Source organism: Lepisma saccharinum, chromosome 8 (genome assembly GCF_977018435.1).
Source record: "Lepisma saccharinum chromosome 8, izLepSacc3.1, whole genome shotgun sequence".
NCBI classification, from domain to species: Eukaryota; Metazoa; Arthropoda; class Insecta; order Zygentoma; family Lepismatidae; genus Lepisma; species Lepisma saccharinum.
The window spans coordinates 84,550,953-84,570,948 of record NC_139236.1 but is presented as its reverse complement, the minus strand read 5'-3'; the positions used below and the strand labels follow the sequence as shown (position 1 = coordinate 84,570,948).

Genomic DNA, 19,996 nt, shown 5'->3' with positions numbered 1-19,996 from the left:
AGGAGTACAGCATAGAAAAATAAATTATTATGTAGAAAAGAAGTCGACACGAACAAAAGGAAAATAAGCCTGAGAAAGGAATTTCGAAAGCTAGAAAGAAGATGTAAGAAAAGGAAGAAAGAATAGAATTACAAATAATACGGGAAAAGGCTATTATAATGAAGAATGAAACTTTCTCTTGTTCCAGAGTGGGTCAGCTGTCCCCCTTCATCTTTCCTGCCTCGCCAATGCACACATACTTAAAAATTAAGATGCGTATTTAATAGGATTGAGAGAAATAGTGGGGAATTATTGATCAGTGTTGCACTAAACATAAGTAATTTTTCATTTTTCACAGTGTGGCTCGTGAAGTCACTGAAATATTACGGAGATACTTGTTAGTATTTGAGCATATGTATGCATGTGAAACGGAAAAGAGAAAGCAAAGAGGAAAGGATTAAGAACCAGAGAACGAGATAAAGGGCAAAAAAGTAGAATGGAAGAGTCGAAGATAACAAGTATGAAACACAGAAGAAACGAATCAGAAGTAGAGATAAGATATAAAATAGGTAAAGAATAGGGAAGATACTAATCAGAGAACGTAAATAAATACAGTAGTAATACGATGTGAAGAGATAGAGTATAAGAAACAGAAGGCCAGAACGATACGTAGAGATAAAGAATTTACAATCAGAAGACAACGTATTATAAGACTTGACTGATTGAGTTCTTATAATTATGAACAAGTCAGCACATCGGCTATTTGTGCCCTTCACACAATATGGGGATAAGTCCCTAAAGTAAGACAACACTGAGGACAAAACCCTAACACGAAAGTAAAATGTGTCTGTTAAAAACTTCCTGACACACTTTCAAAAACTAATACTGTCATACACTCTTTAAACAACAAAAATAAACTATACTGTCTCCCAAACTAGGCTAAAAACTAAGGCTGTAAAGATCATTCAGCACAAAGAAGGACAAACACGAGGCAACACGACCATACAGAGGATTACATTGGTTGTAGGCCTAGGCGCCAGAGCCTCGTTGGCCTGCATTTACCGGGGAGTACTATGTGGAAGTGATGTTGCAGAGAAATAAGAAGCGAGAGACAGAAAAACAAATATATATGAAGAATCGAGGAAAAAGAGAGAGATGAGAGAAGGAGAGAATAGAGAAGTGAGAAAGAGATGCTGAGAGAGAAAGTGTGAGAGAGAACATAAGATCACCAAAGGCCCAAAGTAACCCCTTGCACACTACATGGGAAGAATCAGATGTGGTGAGGAAGTTGATGTGACAGATAAGAATCAGATGCATAATGAAGAAAAACAGAAGGAAAGGAGGAAGAGAAATAAAGAGTATAAACAGAAATAAAAGCAAAGTGGACACGAGAGTGGAAATAAATATCACAATACAGAAAGTAGTGTCAGCAACGCAGCGAACAATTAAGTGAGAGAGAAGATGTGAAGATAGCTGACCTATGTAAATTCAAATGAAGAAACAGTATCGGTACTGAGAATATAAAGAACAAGAAACAATGTGGTGGAAAAGTGATAAGTGAATCGGAGCAATTAAAATATGTTATCAAGTAATGGGGTGGACAAAATTTGAAAGCACTTTGCAAAGAAAGAAGAAAAAAATATAACAGTAATTACGTATGTGAAGTGGAACGATCGTAGGTGAAACGAAAAAAATAGAACGATGTATATTACGAAAGTCGGAAGAAAAAGCAAAGAGAGAACCATTTTTTTTGCCCAATAACACAATCAAACACTGACATTTTATTAATAATTACAATTATGTACGACAAGCGTTATTAGTCATTACACCCAACAATCGACTTGCACCTGTGTACAAAGTAACACGCAAAAGTGTTAAGTGAACGCGAAAGTCTCGTTAAGGTCCAACACAACAAATACATGTCTAACAGTCATTGATTGACACACTTCTAGGAGAATAAAAACAAGATAGAAAGGCAAACACTGGACATAGGTCAATCAAATCACAATTAGTGAAACAATACAGTCACGGACATTGAACAAAAGAAATTCGCGACATTGTATTTCTGACATGAATGTACACAAGTTGAATATAAGACTATCAAGACTGATATTCCGCATTCACGAAAACACAGGCCTCAGAAAAAATGCTATACGAAAGAAAGAGACTCGAAGAAGCGGGAGACAGAAACACAAAGAGAAATAAAGAATCAAGAGACAGAAAACAAAAGAAATAAAGAAACGAGAGGCAGAAAACAAACAGACATATAGAAGCGAGAGACAGAAAAACAAAGAGAAATAAAGAAACGAGAGACAGAAAACAAAGAGCAATAAAGAAGTGAGAGACAGAAAACAAAGAGAAATAAAGAAGCGAGAGACAAAAAACAAACAGACATAGAAGCGAGAGACATCAAAACAAAGATAAATGAAGAAGCGAGAGGCAGAAAAACAAACAGACATATAGAAGCGAGAGACAGAAAAACAAAGAGAAATAAAGAAACGAGAGACAGAAAAACAAAGAGAAATAAAGAAGTGAGAGACAGAAAACAAAGAGAAATAAAGAAGTGAGAGACAGAAAACAAAGAGAAATAAAGAAGCGAGAGACAGAAAAACAAAGAGAAATAAAGAAGTGAGAGACAGAAAACAAAGAGAAATAAAGAAGTGAGAGACAGAAAACAAAGAGAAATAAAGAAGCGAGAGACAGAAAAACAAACAGTCATAAAGAAGTAAGAGACTGAAAAACAAGAGAAATAAAGAAACGAGAGGCAGAAAACAAACAGACATATAGAAGCGAGAGACAGAAAAACAAAGAGAAATAAAGAAACGAGAGACAGAAAAACAAGGAGAAATAAAGAAGCGAAAGGCAAAAAACAAAGAGAAATAAAGAAGTGAGAGACAGAAAACAAAGAGAAATAAAGAAGCGAGAGACAGAAAAACAAACAGACATAAAGAAGTAAGAGACAGAAAAACAAGAGAAATAAAGAAGCGAGAGGCAGAAAAACAAACAGACATATAGAAGCGAGAGACAGAAAAATAAAGAGAAATAAAGAAACGAGAGACAGAAAAACAAGGAGAAATAAAGAAGCGAAAGGCAAAAAACAAAGAAATAAAGAAGTGAGAGACAGAAAACAAAGAGAAATAAAGAAGCGAGAGACAGAAAAACAAACAGACATAAAGAAGTAAGAGACAGAAAAACAAGAGAAATAAAGAAGCGAGAGGCAGAAAAACAAACAGACATATAGAAGCGAGAGACAGAAAAATAAAGAGAAATAAAGAAACGAGAGACAGAAAAACAAGGAGAAATAAAGAAGCGAAAGGCAAAAAACAAAGAGAAATAAAGAAGCGAGAGACAGAAAAACAAAGAGAAATAAAGAAGAGAGAGAGAGAGATGAGAGAAAAAGAGAACAGAAAAGTGAGAAAGAGATGCAGAGAGAGAACGATAGAAAGGGAGAGAACTAACATAAGGTCAGCAAATCAAAGAAAGACATCTGAAAGAATACGAAAGAAAGACATCTGACACCGTGAAATAATCTAAGACGTATAGAGACTTGTATGATTACAAAAATAAGAAAAAGTGGTAAAAATGAAGCCTTTTGCAGATATAAAGAAATTACAAAGTAAGGATGCAAGTAGACAATTCAACATGGAGTGGAAATGAATCTAAATACAAATAATTCTGGTAGCTACCCTCAGCCACGCAGGGACACAATGATTGATTGATTCGCATTTCTGCCACTTTTGGCTAATCGCGAAGAGGAGGATGTGTGATGAAATGTATGAAGGGACACTCACGAAGAACACCCATGACCAGGCTTGGATTCAAACCCGGGACCCTGGCTTACGTTAGAATACATTTAACAGCTTCAGATCCAATATTAAACTGTAGGTTTAGGATTGATTGAGAATGTGCATTTAACAAAGAATCAGGTTAATTTTAAAACTACATACGTTTCTGGAACTATGGGTTATCATAAACGTTACTCTAACTGCTATTCTTCAGCCACATTGCTGCAACGGCCACCTTTTTACTTCGTTACTTCAAATGTTACTTCTTCAAATACGTTACAGAAACTCTTCCCTTTCAACAACGTTACTGGAACAGTCACTTTTCAGTTACATTGCTGCAAGAGGCACTTTTATTTAAGTTACTGCAACCCTAACCTTTTCTCGAGTACATTTCTGCAACTGTCCAGTTTCGACCACTTTACTGCAACTGTTATCTTGTCTCCTACGTTACAGCAACAGTTACTCTATCAACTACGTTGCTTCAACTGTCACCTTTTCACCTACGTTTCTGAGTCGGCTCCCGTGGCGTAGCATATCGCGCTACGACGCCACGGGTCCCAGGTTCGAATCCTGGCCTGGGCATGGATGTTTGTGAGCGTCCATTCATCGTATCATCACTCATCCCCATCTTCGCAAATTAGCCAAAAGTGGCACAAAAAAGCGAAGTAAAATAAAGCCAGTCAATCAATTGGTTAATTTGGTGTTTTAAGTCCACTTTATGCACTGTAAGGCTAATCGGGACTGGACCTACAGTTTAAAGTGGAATCCGAACCACTATGTGCCTCCACCAGTATCGAACCCGGGACCCCTTGATTACAAGGCGATGACGCAACCATTGCGCCATCGGGGAGGCCCGCCAGTCAATCAAAACCTACGTTACTGCAACTATCTTCTTTCAACTATATTACTCTCGTCATTGCTTTAGTTACGTTACCACAACTGTCGCTTTTCAACTATGTTGCTGGAACTGTCACTTCTTAACTACGTCCATGCAACCCTAGCCGTTTCAACTACGGTACTACAAGTGCCACACACGAAAAACATACAAACATGCATTCTTCGGACTCGAACATAGAACCTTGGAACTGTCCACTGAGAAAGTACCCATTCATCTATGAACGTCAATATTTTAACTTGGACCTTGTTTGCTTTAGGACTAAATAAATAAAACTGCCATTCTTTCAAGTGGCTGTTACTTTTTCAAGAAAGTATTTCGACCATTACTTCTTCAACTACGTAACTGTGGCTGTTACTTTTTTCCAACGTAACTCTATTACTTTCCATCTACGTAAATGTAACTCCTATTTTTTCGACTACGTAACTGTAATGATTACTTTTCAGTTACGTAACGTTACTTTTTCAGTGTGGTATTTCATTCGATCACATTAATTTGCTTATTCGTTACGAAATTGTTTCTTGAACCGGTATGTGCTCTTGCATCTGCCTCGTTGTTTTCTACCGATAAGTCAATGCAACACAGCTGTTCGATTTTAATTGTACCTTAAACATAGCCACCGCGCGTTTGATTGTAAACGCTTGGAAATCCAGAAGGTTTTCGTGATGGAGGCAATTACCACGACGACTGTTGCGTCCGATCTCCTTGTCGCCTGAGGATGCACCTGGACACCATATTTCTTCTTGTTTGTCTCCAACCCAGAGCTTCTTCGCTCCGCGGTTTATTTTCGTCGCAGTCGTATTGGCTTTCGGTGACTTCTTTGCATTGTTACAAGGACTTTCAAGAAACTGTCTGTGATCTTCTAGATAACGGTGGGGTGATTCGTGGTACGGATATCGCTTTAGGATCTTACTAAGCGTAGTTTTCCTCCGTGCTATATTCTGTATTCTTCTTGTTGCGTCACTTCTCTGTCGCGTTAGGTTAATTGGAACGGTGGGAATGCCCTGGCCGGGACTTCAACCTGGAACTTTTGGTTGAGATGTCAAGAGTTGACAACTCACCTAAAACAGATGAATGAATAAGCACAATGAATCGGCCATGCCATACCAAGGATTTCAACGAAAGGTCACGTGTTTAGTGTAATGAAAACCGTTCAGCAGGCCTTTGCTCTCAAAATTCAAGCTCCAGTTTCTGAAAATAGAGGGTGAGGAACAAGGATACGGAGATAGAGATAACGAGAAAGAATGAAAGAGAGAGAGAGAGAGAGAGAGATGCAGAATGATAGAGCGGGAGGATATCAAGGGAGATAGCAGACGATACAGAGAGATGGAAATAGAGATAGGGAAAGTAGATGTAGATTGAGATTTAGAAATATATATTAAGAGGGCAATAGAGATAAGGAACGATAGAACGAGAAATAGAGAGATCGATAGAGATTGATAGAAGCAGATAGATGATAAAACATATAGAGCGAAAAAGAGACCGTTAGAGACACAGCGAGAAATAGTAATTGAGAAAGGAAGGGCCTGCCCGATGGCGTAGTGGTAACGTCCTTGTAATCAAGGAGTTCCGGGTTCGATACCCGGCGGAGGCACATAGTGGCTCGGATCGCACTTTAAACAGTATTTCTAGTCCTGATTACACTAACTGTACATAAAGTGGACTTAAGTCAAACTCTGAGTGCATTTCAATGAGAGAGATAGACAGCGATAGAGCGACAAACAAAAATAGAGATCGAAAAAGATAGATAGAGGGGGATAGGGAGAGAGTAGAGAGAGAGAGCGATATACAGAAAGCAATACACAGAGAGATAGAAGATAAAAAGGGAGAGAGTGTGTGTGTGTGTGTGTGTGTGTGTGTTTGTGTGTGAAAGAGAGAAGGGTAAAGTATTAGTGAAAATTGTTTTACTTGATTTTATACACAAATAGGCTAACTACTGAGATTGGGTATACAGATTAGACAGTGATCCGGACTGCTAACTAACTTTTGATTATAAGACAAGGCTATAACTATCTCACTATCAGGAAAGAACACACACACATGCACGGGGATACAGTGGTGTGCATTCATATGGAAACTACACAGAAATTCACCGACCTAAAAGGTAATAATGTGCTTCATTTTACCAAACTGAACCAAAGTGATTTGAAAAGTGAGAAAATAATTCCAGTCCTCTTAACTAACTGGCCTTCCGTCATCAAGGACTTTCCCAGCCTCACCAGATGCATCATGGGTGATGATGGCTGAAAACGAAGAAAAACATGCGAGGCTGGGTGAGTGATTTATTGTGTTTTCCCCCCAAAGTCGTAGAAACACAAATAACTGCGAAGAAGTTTCAAGGGGATAATATTATCTGAAGATCTCAAGTAATATGCCCAATAAGCAGTGGCGACGATAAATGGGGGCCAGGGTGAGCCGCTCCCTAGAGGGGTCACTGGCATCCATGTCAATGGCGTCGCCAACGGGTGAGCTCGAGCCCATCCAAGAAAGTTTCAGAATCATCAGATTACAAAGACTGAGACTGAAATTGATAGATAAGGGAGAGATGAATGGGTGAAGGAAGAATAGCGAGGAAGAATGATGAGAAGATGAATAGGGAATGAAGAAAGAGATGGACAAGAAGAGGAATCAAAAGAGAAAGTAAGGAAGAAATAAGAGGCAGAGAGATGGAGTAACGAGATAGGGAGCGATAGGTACAGTGGGATCCATGAGTATTACCGTGCAAATTGACCATCACCATGTTCGTGCACCTTATCGGACCCAATAAGAGCTTCAAGAATTAAAAGAAAACTCAAAACAAGTTGTTGACAACTTCTACACCAGCATACATAAAAATCCATTGCTTAAAAACACATATACCAACTTAATAGAGCAATTCCATATGGACAGACTTGACCACAGAAGGACAGCCCGAGACCTTATGCTACTTTGGAAAATTTTTAACGGCAAACTTCGATCTCCTCTGTGGCTTTCACAATTCAAAATACGCATTCCGAACATAAAAACGCGACCCAAGCATGGAACCTTCTATGTGAGCAAAGCGCGAACAAATATCATGTAAAGGTCACCTATTTGGAGAATGAGTACGGTCTACAATGCTATGGAGAAAGAGAATAAAAGCGTCGATTTATTCACAATGTCATATTCCCAATTCAAGAAAACAGTTATGAATACATTGGCTAGAAAAATAGATGTAAATATGTTATGAAACTCTACAACATTGTTATTCTATGTATTGTATAAGAAATTGTACTATTCTATTACAATGTGAACTCTGTAAATTGGTGTAAACCTGTTGAGTTCAATATAATAAATAAATAAATAAATAAATAAGAATGTAAGAGAAAATTAATGAAAATAGTCATGGACAATTTGCACGGTAATACTCATGGATCCCACTGTACAGACATGTAGATAGTGAGAGATAGAGATAGAAAACTATAGACATGGAAATAGAGATAGAAAACTATAGACATGGAAATAGAGATAGAAAACTATAGACATGGAAATAGAGATAGAAAACTATAGACATGGAAATAGAGATAGAAAACTATAGACATGGAAATAGAGATAGAAAACTATAGACATGGAAATAGAGATAGAAAACTATAGACATGGAAATAGAGATAGAAAACTATAGACATGGAAATAGAGATAGAAAACTATAGACATGGAAATAGAGATAGAAAACTATAGACATGGAAATAGAGATAGAAAACTATAGACATGGAAATAGAGATAGAAAACTATAGACATGGAAATAGAGATAGAAAACTATAGACATGGAAATAGAGATAGAAAACTATAGACATGGAAATAGAGATAGAAAACTATAGACATGGAAATAGAGATAGAAAACTATAGACATGGAAATAGAGATAGAAAACTATAGACATGGAAATAGAGATAGAAAACTATAGACATGGAAATAGAGATAGAAAACTATAGACATGGAAATAGAGATAGAAAACTATAGACATGGAAATAGAGATAGAAAACTATAGACATGGAAATAGAGATAGAAAACTATAGACATGGAAATAGAGATAGAAAACTATAGACATGGAAATAGAGATAGAAAACTATAGACATGGAAATAGAGATAGAAAACTATAGACATGGAAATAGAGATAGAAAACTATAGACATGGAAATAGAGATAGAAAACTATAGACATGGAAATAGAGATAGAAAACTATAGACATGGAAATAGAGATAGAAAACTATAGACATGGAAATAGAGATAGAAAACTATAGACATGGAAATAGAGATAGAAAACTATAGACATGGAAATAGAGATAGAAATCTATAGATATGGAAATAGATAGAAAACTATAGACGTGGAAATAGAGATAGAAAACTATAGACATGGAAATAGAGATAGAAAACTATAGACATGGAAATAGAGATAGAAAACTATAGACATGGAAATAGAGATAGAAAACTATAGACATGGAAATAGAAAACTATATACATGGAAATAGAGATAGAAAACTATAGACATGGAAATAAGAGATAGAAAACTATAGACATGGAAATAGAGATAGAAAACTATAGACATGGAAATAGAGATAGAAAACTATAGACATGGAAATAGAGATAGAAAACTATAGACATGGAAATAGAGATAGAAAACTATAGACATGGAAATAGAGATAGAAATCTATAGATATGGAAATAGAAAACTATAGACGTGGAAATAGAGGTAGAAAACTATAGACATGGAAATAGAGGTGGAAAACTATAGACATGGAAATAGAGATAGGGAAAGTAGAGGTGGATTGAAATAAGCAAAGATATATAGTGAGAGACGGAGAAATATAGAGAGGGATAAAGAGAGAGATAGAAATAGGAAGCCAATAGAAATAGGAAGCCATAGAGAGAGAAACAAAGAGAACGATAGAGATTAATGAAGAAGATAAGACAGATGATAATATTATCTGAAGGTCTGCAGCAATATGACCAATAAGCAGTGACGACAATAAATACAGACCAGGTTGAGTAAGAGATCGATAGAAAGAGATATAGAAGACAAGGAGATAGAGAAAGAAACATGCGAAGAAGAAAAAAAGGAAAAAAGAAAGTTTGGAAACGAGTGGAAAAAGAGCACGAGAAAAATAGGAGATAGTAAGGGAGAGAGAGAGAGAGGGAGAGAATTATAGTTAATCTCAGCATCCATGCTGCTTGGGGATGCTCCTATGGATTAACATTGTGATAATGGGACAGCTAGGGGGACGCTTTGCGAACATTTTGCTAGCTAGTGGATACCATCCCCCGCATCCCCCTTCTCTTCGAGCAATGAAGGACGTAAACTGCTAATGATGTACTTTTGATGCATCAAAATACACATAAAATGCATCAGAGGGAACTTTTATCGCCTGCTGTTCAGTACGATGCAATGAAATGCATCAACTGACACGATCACAGAAATTCCATCTCAAAAAATATTACAAAACTGCATCAACTTTGATTTTATGCATTGCTGGTTCTGTGCATTCTACACGATTATGTTCCAATCAATACACCTTCTCTAGATCTCCCTTATTAATCCTCTATTTGACATTCCATCCCTTGGTGATCTTTACATAACTAACTCTCTAGCCTCCTTAAACCCGAAGGTTCATGACTGCAGCAACACAGGCCTTCCATCTGTCCCTATCTTGAGCAAGATCTATATACTCTTTTCCATCCCTACCGATTTCCCTTAGGTCTATCTCAACGTTGTCCCTCCATCTTCGTCTTGGCCTTCCTACAAGTCTCTTACCATCAGGTTACCCAACAAGAATCCTGTAAACTCCTCTTTCCTCTCGCATTCGTGCCACATGGCCTGCCCACCTAAGTCTTCTTGATTTAATCATTCTAATAATATCTGGACATGAATACAAATTATGTAGTTCTAAATTATGTAACCTTCTCCACTCACCTGTCTCCTCATCCCTTTTAGGTCCAAAGCTTTTCCTAAGGATCTTATTTTCAAATACTCTCAATTTATGTTCCTCTTTCAATGTAAGGGACCAAGTTTCACACCCATGTAATACTACAGGCAAAATTACTGTTTTGTATATTTTAACTTTTAGTTTCTTAGATATTAAACGAGAAGACAAAAGTTTATGAAGAGAGAAGTAACATGCATTTCCTGAATTAAGCCTACTTTTTATTTCCTCTTTAATATAATTTTCACTTGTTACTCCTAAGTATTTGAATTTGGAAACTGGTTCAAAAGAGTTGTTATCAATAATTAGATTTTGATTATTATCTAGCACTTGGTTTCGGCCTGTAAGCATATATTTAGTTTTGTCTTTACGTAACTCAATTTAATACCTCGTCTGTAACGTATTATCTAAATGTTGAAACGGACCAGGAACATTCACAGCGTAAAGGTAGATTAGATTTCACCGTAAGCATCCTAGTAAAAACATCTCAACATTTCCAAACTGATAAATAAATAAAACAACGCAGTGGGCTAACACATTTTCCCTTGACGGTAATTGGCTATGCGATATAGTAGCATTGAGTCGCAAAAGATCTAAGGCGAAAGGTGCCACCCCAAGTACACACTTAAGTCTATTTCCAGTCCAACACATAGCTGCAATGTTTGACTTTTCAGTACGCTTAATTGAAAGATTTCGTAGATTTCCCGAAGGCATATTCTAGATGATGACGTCACTTCCTTCTCAGCTGAAGGCCCTGCCGACGAAAGTGAATCTTGGGAAGTGGCCAAATTTTGATATAACCGACTGAAAACTGCCCACGCGACGTCCACGCGGCCTGCAACTTTGCGTTAGCGAGGGACGGAACATTAGATCGGAAAGTGATTACCACAGACAAATTATAATGAACGGTTTCGTGGTTCAGAATCTCAAGAGATGTGGTTTAAAGTGAGAAAAATGGGGGCAGAAAGTGATGGTGGCATTCAATGCGCGCAGAGAATCACATCAATTACATCTCTGAGAAGTTCTGATGCAAAGTTGACAACTTCTGGTAATATCTTCGTGTATGTTAACGATTGGAGCTCAAGTGCTTTCCGTTGCAATTTCGATGGAGCAATTCCATTCCTATACGCACGAGCATGAAATTAGGCGGGTGGCAGATGTTCGCGCTGTTGCCACGTCGGAGCACAACCCCTTGTGTTCGGAGGTTAAAAGAGAATGAAATATCTCGTTGTAGAGTTGGTCTTTGTAATCCATGTGATAAAAACTGGCAGTATTTGCTCGAAAGATCAGGGGTGACACACAAGTGCCCCGGAGAGAGGTCGGTCTGACGCTCGAACTAGGCAACGCAGCCTGCTCGACGTTGCCACATAGTGCGCGGGAACCAGCGACTTTCGTCCCGCTCTCGCTTTGATTTTCCCATATGTGGCACCAGCGCAATCCAGCCCAGCCGCCTATTTCATGACCGTGCGTTTAGTGTTTGCCCATAATTCCTTTTTTATTTCTCTCCGGCAGCGTCCAGTCTTATTTCCTATTTTGCCACATTTACCTAGGATGTCTTTATATCACAACAACAACATATAATCAGTACTTCTTGATAAATATTGATAGCTAAACTTAAAATCTTATATTCATTTTGCCACTTTTACGTAAGACTTCAATAGCACCTATATTTTCAAAATATCAACGTACATTTAGAACTCTTTATTTACATTTTGCCGGGCAAACACAGGATCTCACTTCTTATTTTACCTCCCACTCCATCTATCATTAAACAGTAAAGTAAAAAAATACCTTTCTACACGCTAACGTAGAATCTTCTTTCCTATTTTGCCACTTCTACGTAGGATTTTCACTGCATCTATCTATTGACAACAAAAACTTGAAATCAACCCTTCATTTACATTATAATACGTAAACGTAGAATCATTTTTTAAAATATTTTGCAACGTTTCCCTAAGATTTCCACTGCATCTATCTGTAGAACACAACGTACAATTAGTATTTATTTTAGATTTCGACGCGCCAACGTAGGATCTTATTTTATATTTTGTCACGTTAACCAAGAGTTTTCATCACTTGTTTTTAACGGCAACGATGTTATATGCTAATGAGTAAACGAGGAATTCCAATTTCTTGTTAGGGTAAAAACACCTAACAATATTTGGAGTAGTGTACTTAATAAAATACTTGTATACTTCGAAGCAGTTCACGATAAATGAAATACAGGGCTTTTTAAGATCGAGGTGTCCGTCGAGAGGCGGCTAGCGCGGCGGGAAGTAAGATCGCGTCTGCCGGCAAACTGGATGCAACATCCGCGTAACTGGAACCGCTGGCTATGCAATGAAATAATCTCGTGCAATTACATTGACAGTTGCAAATTAAAATGAGCACGGTCCTTGTTGCAAGGGGTGTTGGAAATTAAGTCCTCCTGCATCCACACATTTACGGCATATTTATAGGAAATACAGTTACTTTTCCGAAATGGCTTCAATTTCTATCCTGATATTTTCTTCCAATTCTTCTAATGTATGGCTTCAGGTTTAAAAGCTAGGTAGCTCGCAACGCAGACGTCATGAAAATGACTGTTTCTTCTGCAAGGCGCCGGAAACATTTTTGATAGTACTTCAACGTCGTCCAGTTTCTCCTCATTAAGCATACGCTGTTTTACCCTTCGCTTCTTATCAAGAACAAACCCTGATTATCTAAATTTGTTCACAAGTATCCGAACACTGACTCTGTGTGAAATTCCTTCCGACTTCCCCACAAGAATTCGTAATGACGTAAGATTCGTACATAAGATCCCTTGTTTTAAATTGTACGTGGCATTATTAGACAGCAGAAAAGCACCAGTAATTCGTAAACTAAAACAAAACAATCTAAAACACTCGTTAACACCTTAACACTTCACAAACACGTGCAAACCGGACACTAGTTATCTGAATACTGAAGCACAGACGCGTACAGTGTAAAGGTCAGCGTACAGCTGTGGGTCTAAATGCCGGCAGACGCGTTCCCACTTTCCGCCGCGCTAGCCGGCGTTCCACGGACGCCTCGACCACAAAAACCACTGTGCAATTAATGCTTAGTTTCTAGAGGTAACGAAATATTAAAAAAAATCATGTTATATAAATATCCTATGAAACTCTGGTTCAAAATTATGAGAAGTCATTATTGAAGATTGGGTACATAAAAAAGCATGTCCATGTCATTTTGAAAAACTGAATGAAAAAATAACTTTTGCTTGAGTTTATTGTTAACTGTGAACAAAAATACACGGTAGTCTTTACTAAATTTCATAATTTTGACCATTTTGTTTGATAATTTTTGACATGAGGTCATGATTTGATCGGAAATATTAAAACAGTTGATACCGGCGAACCAACACGTGTTTGTCCCATATGTAAACATGTATTTGACCTATACGCCCAATGTGAAGATCGTTCCAACAGTTCTTCCTGTACGTCAAGTTTACGAATAAAGAAAATATATTCTTATTTTTTCTTTAAATAAATTGAAAAAAAAAACACAATTGGGACACCAACCTGAATTGTACGGAGAACCAACGCATCAAATATATTACAGCGAATTTATATCTTGTGGTTTTCCTCTCTGCGTGTCACACATGTTTTTGTAGAGTTGTCGCGTGTGCGAGATGTGGGATGTCTCACATTTTGTTAAGAAAAATATGGTGTCCGTAAATTCACACAATTAGGAGCAGCATGTCTGGTTGACTTATATATGCCTCCGGAATGTGGCGCTGTGATAAATATTGGCAGGAAACGCTGGGGGGAGGGAGGGAGGGAGAGAGAGTGAGAGAGAGAGAGAGAGAGATAGAGAGAGAGATATGATGGAGGAAATAAGTCATAAAAATAAAAGCCAAACATACGCTTTAAGTAATTCAACGATGCAGTTGCGAGCTGCTTGCTAGGTCGTGAAGGAAACCAGTGTAAATTAGTTGGCCTTACTTTACCATAAGTTTTTCTAAAATGATTTTTAACACTGAAGTTAAAAATTAAGAATGCCAATAGGTAATAAATATATACTTGATTCCAATCCATCTTGTCATATTCTCGAACTCATATTAACATTATGGTGATTTATAATAAGTATTGCGAATACAACGTATTTTAATAAGAATAAAACTTATCACTAACACGTACATCAGAAATCTGTTCTTCAATTTATTTGTAGTATATTTGGCCACAAGGCGTTAAATCTTCTTTCGTACCATATTTTGTCCCGTGAATGTACTTTCTTCACTAGCATTATATTTTGCCATGGCAACGTAGAACTTTAATTCGTATTATATTTTACCACTGAAACATAATATTCTCGCTGGTAGCACGATTTACAACGACAAACGTAGAATCTCTTATTTGTACTATATTTTGTCATGATATCGTAGTATCATCGGAGTCCCAGTGATCAAGTTGGAACTGCTTTTTACTGCCACGCGGGAGATCCGAGTTCGATGTCCGGGTTGCGTGATCTCAGAGGGAATTTTCAACGTCTCTGCGTGCATCGTCTCTGGGGTTCACCTAGCCTTTAACGAATGGGTATCTGGGAGCAACCCTTGGAGTCGGAGTGGGTTGCTGATCACCTCTAGTTTATGGGCGAGATTAAGAATGTTAGGAGCTCTGCCTTCACATCCTCTATTCTCTCCATTGCACAGTCGAATGTACAGAGTATAGCGTTTTTTGACGAAGAAATTATAAGCATATAAAGGAATCAATAGTTAGAAGATTGGTTTGAAATCAGTAGTCCGTGAGATAGGGAGACAGATAGATAGATAGATAGAGAGAGAGAGAGAGAGAGAGAGAGAGAGAGAGAGAGAGAGTGAGAGAGAGAGAGAGAGAGAGAGAGAGAGAGAGAGACAGAGATATCGATAGATAGAGCTAGAGAGATCGATAGATAGATAGATAGAGAGAGAGAGAGAGAGAGAGAGAGAGAGAGAGAGAGAGAGAGAGAGAGAGAGATAGATAGATAGAGAGATAGAGAGAGAGGGAGAGAGAGAGAGAGAGAGAGAGATAGATAGAGAGAGAGAGAGAGAGAGGGAGAGAGAGAGATCGATAGATAGAGCTAGAGAGATCGATAGATAGATAGATAGAGAGAGAGAGAGAGAGAGATAGATAGATAGAGCTAGAGAGATCGATAGAGAGAGAGAGAGAGAGAGAGAGAGAGAGATAGAGATAGAGAGATCGATAGATAGATAGAGACAGATATATATATAGAGAGAAAGAGATAGAGATAGAGAGATAGGGAGAGAAATAGAGATAGAGAGAGAACGAGAGATAGATAGAGATCGATAGATAGAGAGAGAGATAGGGAGAGAGAGAGACAGATAGAGAGAAAGAGAGAGAAAGAGAGATAGAGAAAGGGAGATAGAGATAGAGAGAGATAGATAGATAGAGATATATATATATAGATAGAGAGAAATATAGAGGGACAGAGGGAGAGAGAGAGAGAGAGAGAGAGAGAGAGAGAGAGAGAGAGAGAGAGAGAGATAGAGAGAGAGAGATAGATAGAGAGAGAAAGGGGGAGACGGGAGAGAGAAAAGTCATTAAAAATGTTCGAAATTGGATTGTAAAAATAGGATGTCTACAATCCTTAGCCAATTAACAACCATAGCATATGAAAGCGACCATAATCAAATATTCACTAAACTGTCTTCGTTGGAGAAAAATCGTTGAGAAATATAGTTACAGCACTATTCAAAAATTAATTTTCAGTGGATAATTGGGTTTCATATCAAACTTCCACGTTTTTAGATATCAAACATGACTTGTAAAGCACTACACAAAATGTTTTGAACAGATGGAAAAAAATCACTTACCCATATTGGCTGGGAAGAATAGCTGTGGGGTATCCCGTTCGAATTCCTTGAAATGGGAAACCTGTAAAAAGGGGGGGGAAAATGAAAATTACAATTACAAAAAAGCTTTGTTGTGCAATTACTTAAACATTTTTCAGAAAAAACTGAAAAAGCCATTCCGGTCTGGGCCAACTGGAAGTATCACAAAGTTGAAAAATTAATATTTTGGGCTTAAAGGCTAAGTAAATATTAGATTCAATAAGTTCACACTATTCCTGTAAAACGAATTTTAATTGTCTAGTCGATTAGGTTTATTATTGGAATAATTAAATAAAAAAGACGTAGATGGGCAGGTCATGTGGCATGAATGGGAGAGGAAGGAAGAGTTTACAGGATTCTTGTTGGAAAACCTGACGGTAAGAGACCTGTAGGAAGGCCAAGACGAAGATGGAGTGATAACGTTGAGACGGGCCTAAAGGAAATCTGTAAGGATGGATAAGATTGGATTGATGTTACACAGGATAGGGACAGATGGAAGGCTTGTGCTGCTGCACTCATAAACCTTCCGGTTTAAGAAGGTTAGAGAGTTAGTTAGTGGCTCAGTGACGTAGCGAGTGTATCTTCATTTTCATCTAACCATCATTCACCCCTATCGTCGCGATTAGCCAAAAGTTACATAATATCGACACTAGGACACATTCTCTGGGAAACTAACAACACTAAGCAAGCCCAGGCACTTGGCAAGCACTTGAATGAGGCAACAAGTTTACAGAAACGTTACAGGTTCCTGTAAAATAGGCTAAATATTGCTAGACTTTGTCCCAGGAATCTTTGGAGGGAGCTAACGAAAGCAAGTCTCTATGCAAGTAGTGACAATGAACAAGTTTGAGGGAACGGGATTCCGTGGAGGGGGAAAGAGACTGCAGTTACAAGCCATTGCACCAGCGTGTACTGCTTCACTCCGCCCACTCGCTTTGTCCTTTATGTATCGCCTTGCTCCAAAGATTCCCGATATAGAGTATAGAAAGAACAGGGAATTTTTGGTATCTGAACTAACGAGGTACTTCGTCATGGAAAAGAAGTGCAAGTGTTGCAAACTACGTTGTGCTTTTAGCTTCCATTAATGGAATTTTTTGGAGAAACTTCACCACACTCTGAACCAATTTGACAAGTAAAACCCCAGCCTGAATATACGAGTATATTTCCTTTTTAACGAACACCAAATTATTTACGTAACAGGGAAAGCACACGCTCCTCTCCTAATACCATAAGGCTTCGACTTAACGTGAAATCATCCTAATCTCAGATTTGGCAAAGGGGGATAAAGGGAAACACTGCGTTGGCCAAGAGGTGGGGATGAAAAAGACAACAGCTTTGGAATTTGGAACGAGGGGACTTTATTTATGCTGTGTTGTCGGGGATTGGATTCGTAAATGACGTCTTCAAGAGAATCCCAACATCAGCATGAAGGTACTGAAGGAAAAAGGGGAAATTAATCTTAGATTGTCTTCGGAATTTCTTCTCTGCCACGACGACTGCGTAAGAGGCACGTTTTTTGGTAGTGTTGCAGCCTACTTATATTTTTCTCCAGTGTATATGAAAACTTATGGGCACACGAAGTGAACGAATAAAAAAAAGCTGGCAGAGAGAATTGAAAGGACCAATCATGAAAGATGTGGTCCGTTGGCATTTAATGATACCAGTTTAAGTTAACTGAATGTCAATGGTTATCATGACAAACGAAAGAACACCAATCAACACAGACCGGGACTCGAACCCAGAATCTTAGGTGAAGAGATCATTGAGCCGTAAACCCAATAGAGAAGAGGATATACAGAGAGAAGAAGGATATAGTAGACACAAGAGGTGATGAGTGGGTATCGGCGGAGAAGAAACAGTTGTCCACAGGAAGAGATATTTGGTAGACATGCTTCTTACGTCAAAGTGAAAAATGCACTGAACCAGTGGTGTATTTTAGGTAGGGCTACAGGACGCAAGCCCCCTTCCTCTCGCCTGCAGTGCCCTTCGACAGTCAAATATTATAGTCACTAATTATACCATCAAAAGGAAATTGTCAGTACGCCTCAGCTTTGAATGTGCTCCGGTAATTGTGCAATAACTTCAGGTAAAGTATTAATAACACGAAGGAGTAAGAAACATAGAAACAAGAAACGTGCAAAGAAAGATGTGTAAGAAAAATAGAAACTTGGAAAGAAAGAGGGAGTAAGATATAAACGTGGAAAAGAAGAGATAGTAAACAAAGTAGAGATGTTGAAAGAAGGAGGGAGTAAGCAAAATATAAACGTGGAAAGGAAGAGATAGAAAGCAAAGTAGAAACGTTGAAAGAAGGAGGGAGTAAGCAAAATATAAACGTGGAAAGGAAGAGATAGAAAGCAAAGTAGAAACGTTGAAAGAAGGAGGGAGTAAGCAAGATATAAACGTCGAAAAGAAGAGATAGTAAGCAAAATAGAAACGTAGATAGAAAGGGGGAGTCAGCAACATAAACCGTCAATACATACTACCGTAATCTAATAACATGGCCATGTTTTTTATTGGAGGAAAGTAAAAAGTATGTTGGCCAGGGCATAAAGTTGGGGGAGAGGGTAGCAGTAAAGAAGAAGGTGGGGGGGGGGGGGGGGCAAAAATCAATCTCGCCTGGGTGAAAATTTTATCTTCAGCCCTTCCCCCTGTAATTAGTGTTTCAATCTGCACAGAAATCTTAAACGACCGTAAAACTTGTTGCTCATTTCAATTCAATTTTATTAATCATATACACGCTAAAGTTTCGATACTAACTCTGTTAATTCTTGAGCGAAATGTTTCAAATCACTAATTTATCTGCCAAGAGATGGAACTGCAACACATTTAAAATTTAAACAACTTTCTAGTGTATATCCAATAACAAAACAGCAAGTTCAAATCAACTTTAAATGTAGTAAGATTACTGTATCATAGTTTGAAGATTAAAATATTAAAAGTGTTATCACATTTCAGTCAGCCAAATTGCAAAATAGCAAACTCTTATAAGTTTTATTTTAAACGTAATACTTTTAAGTTTACATTTTCATTTGAATGGCACATTCTGGCGAAATTTCAGTAACGCAAGTTGGAAACATTGGAAGTAAATACTTTTCTCCTTCCACATTGTAACCTTGGCTCTCCTCCAACGGCCAAATGTTGCTGATCTTTTCAACTGGGCACTCCTAACAGTTGGCACCACTTAATTTTCTCGGTCTATCTCATCCATCCCATTCCATTCTCTATCTCCTTTTTTTCTTGAAATAAGATAAAAAAAATTGAACAGTTGGCAATCCTTGCAACATCAGGGTGACTAGGTGATATGTGGCGTTCCTACCGGCCTTACTTAGAAGTGAATCACCTCTCGGGAGGCTCCTCCACTGAGGGGGAGGATTTTGTCTACGGAGTTGGAATTTGGAGAGAACCCGAAAGGGTGTCTTGCTCGAGAGCTACTAGGAATATTGTAGTGATAACGTACCCTGAAAATCTTTGGAATGTGTAAAATAATGGTCCATATAATGACTCTTCTTTAAGTCTCCTAGATAAACTAATAGAGGCTCTTTGCTTGGAAAGA

General features: G+C 38.0%; 1 protein-coding gene across 2 annotated transcripts in view; it reads right to left on the bottom strand.

The window, feature by feature from the left end:
* The window catches only part of LOC145991233 (RNA-binding protein 24-like), a 153,723-nt gene that overhangs the window by 45,194 nt on the left and 88,533 nt on the right, over positions 1–19,996 (bottom strand). For both annotated transcript variants that reach the window (XM_083127192.1, XM_083127193.1), the window contains exon 3: positions 16,426–16,486. In XM_083127192.1, coding sequence (XP_082983318.1) covers positions 16,426–16,486 — 61 coding nt within the window. The remainder of the gene's footprint in view (positions 1–16,425; positions 16,487–19,996) is intronic.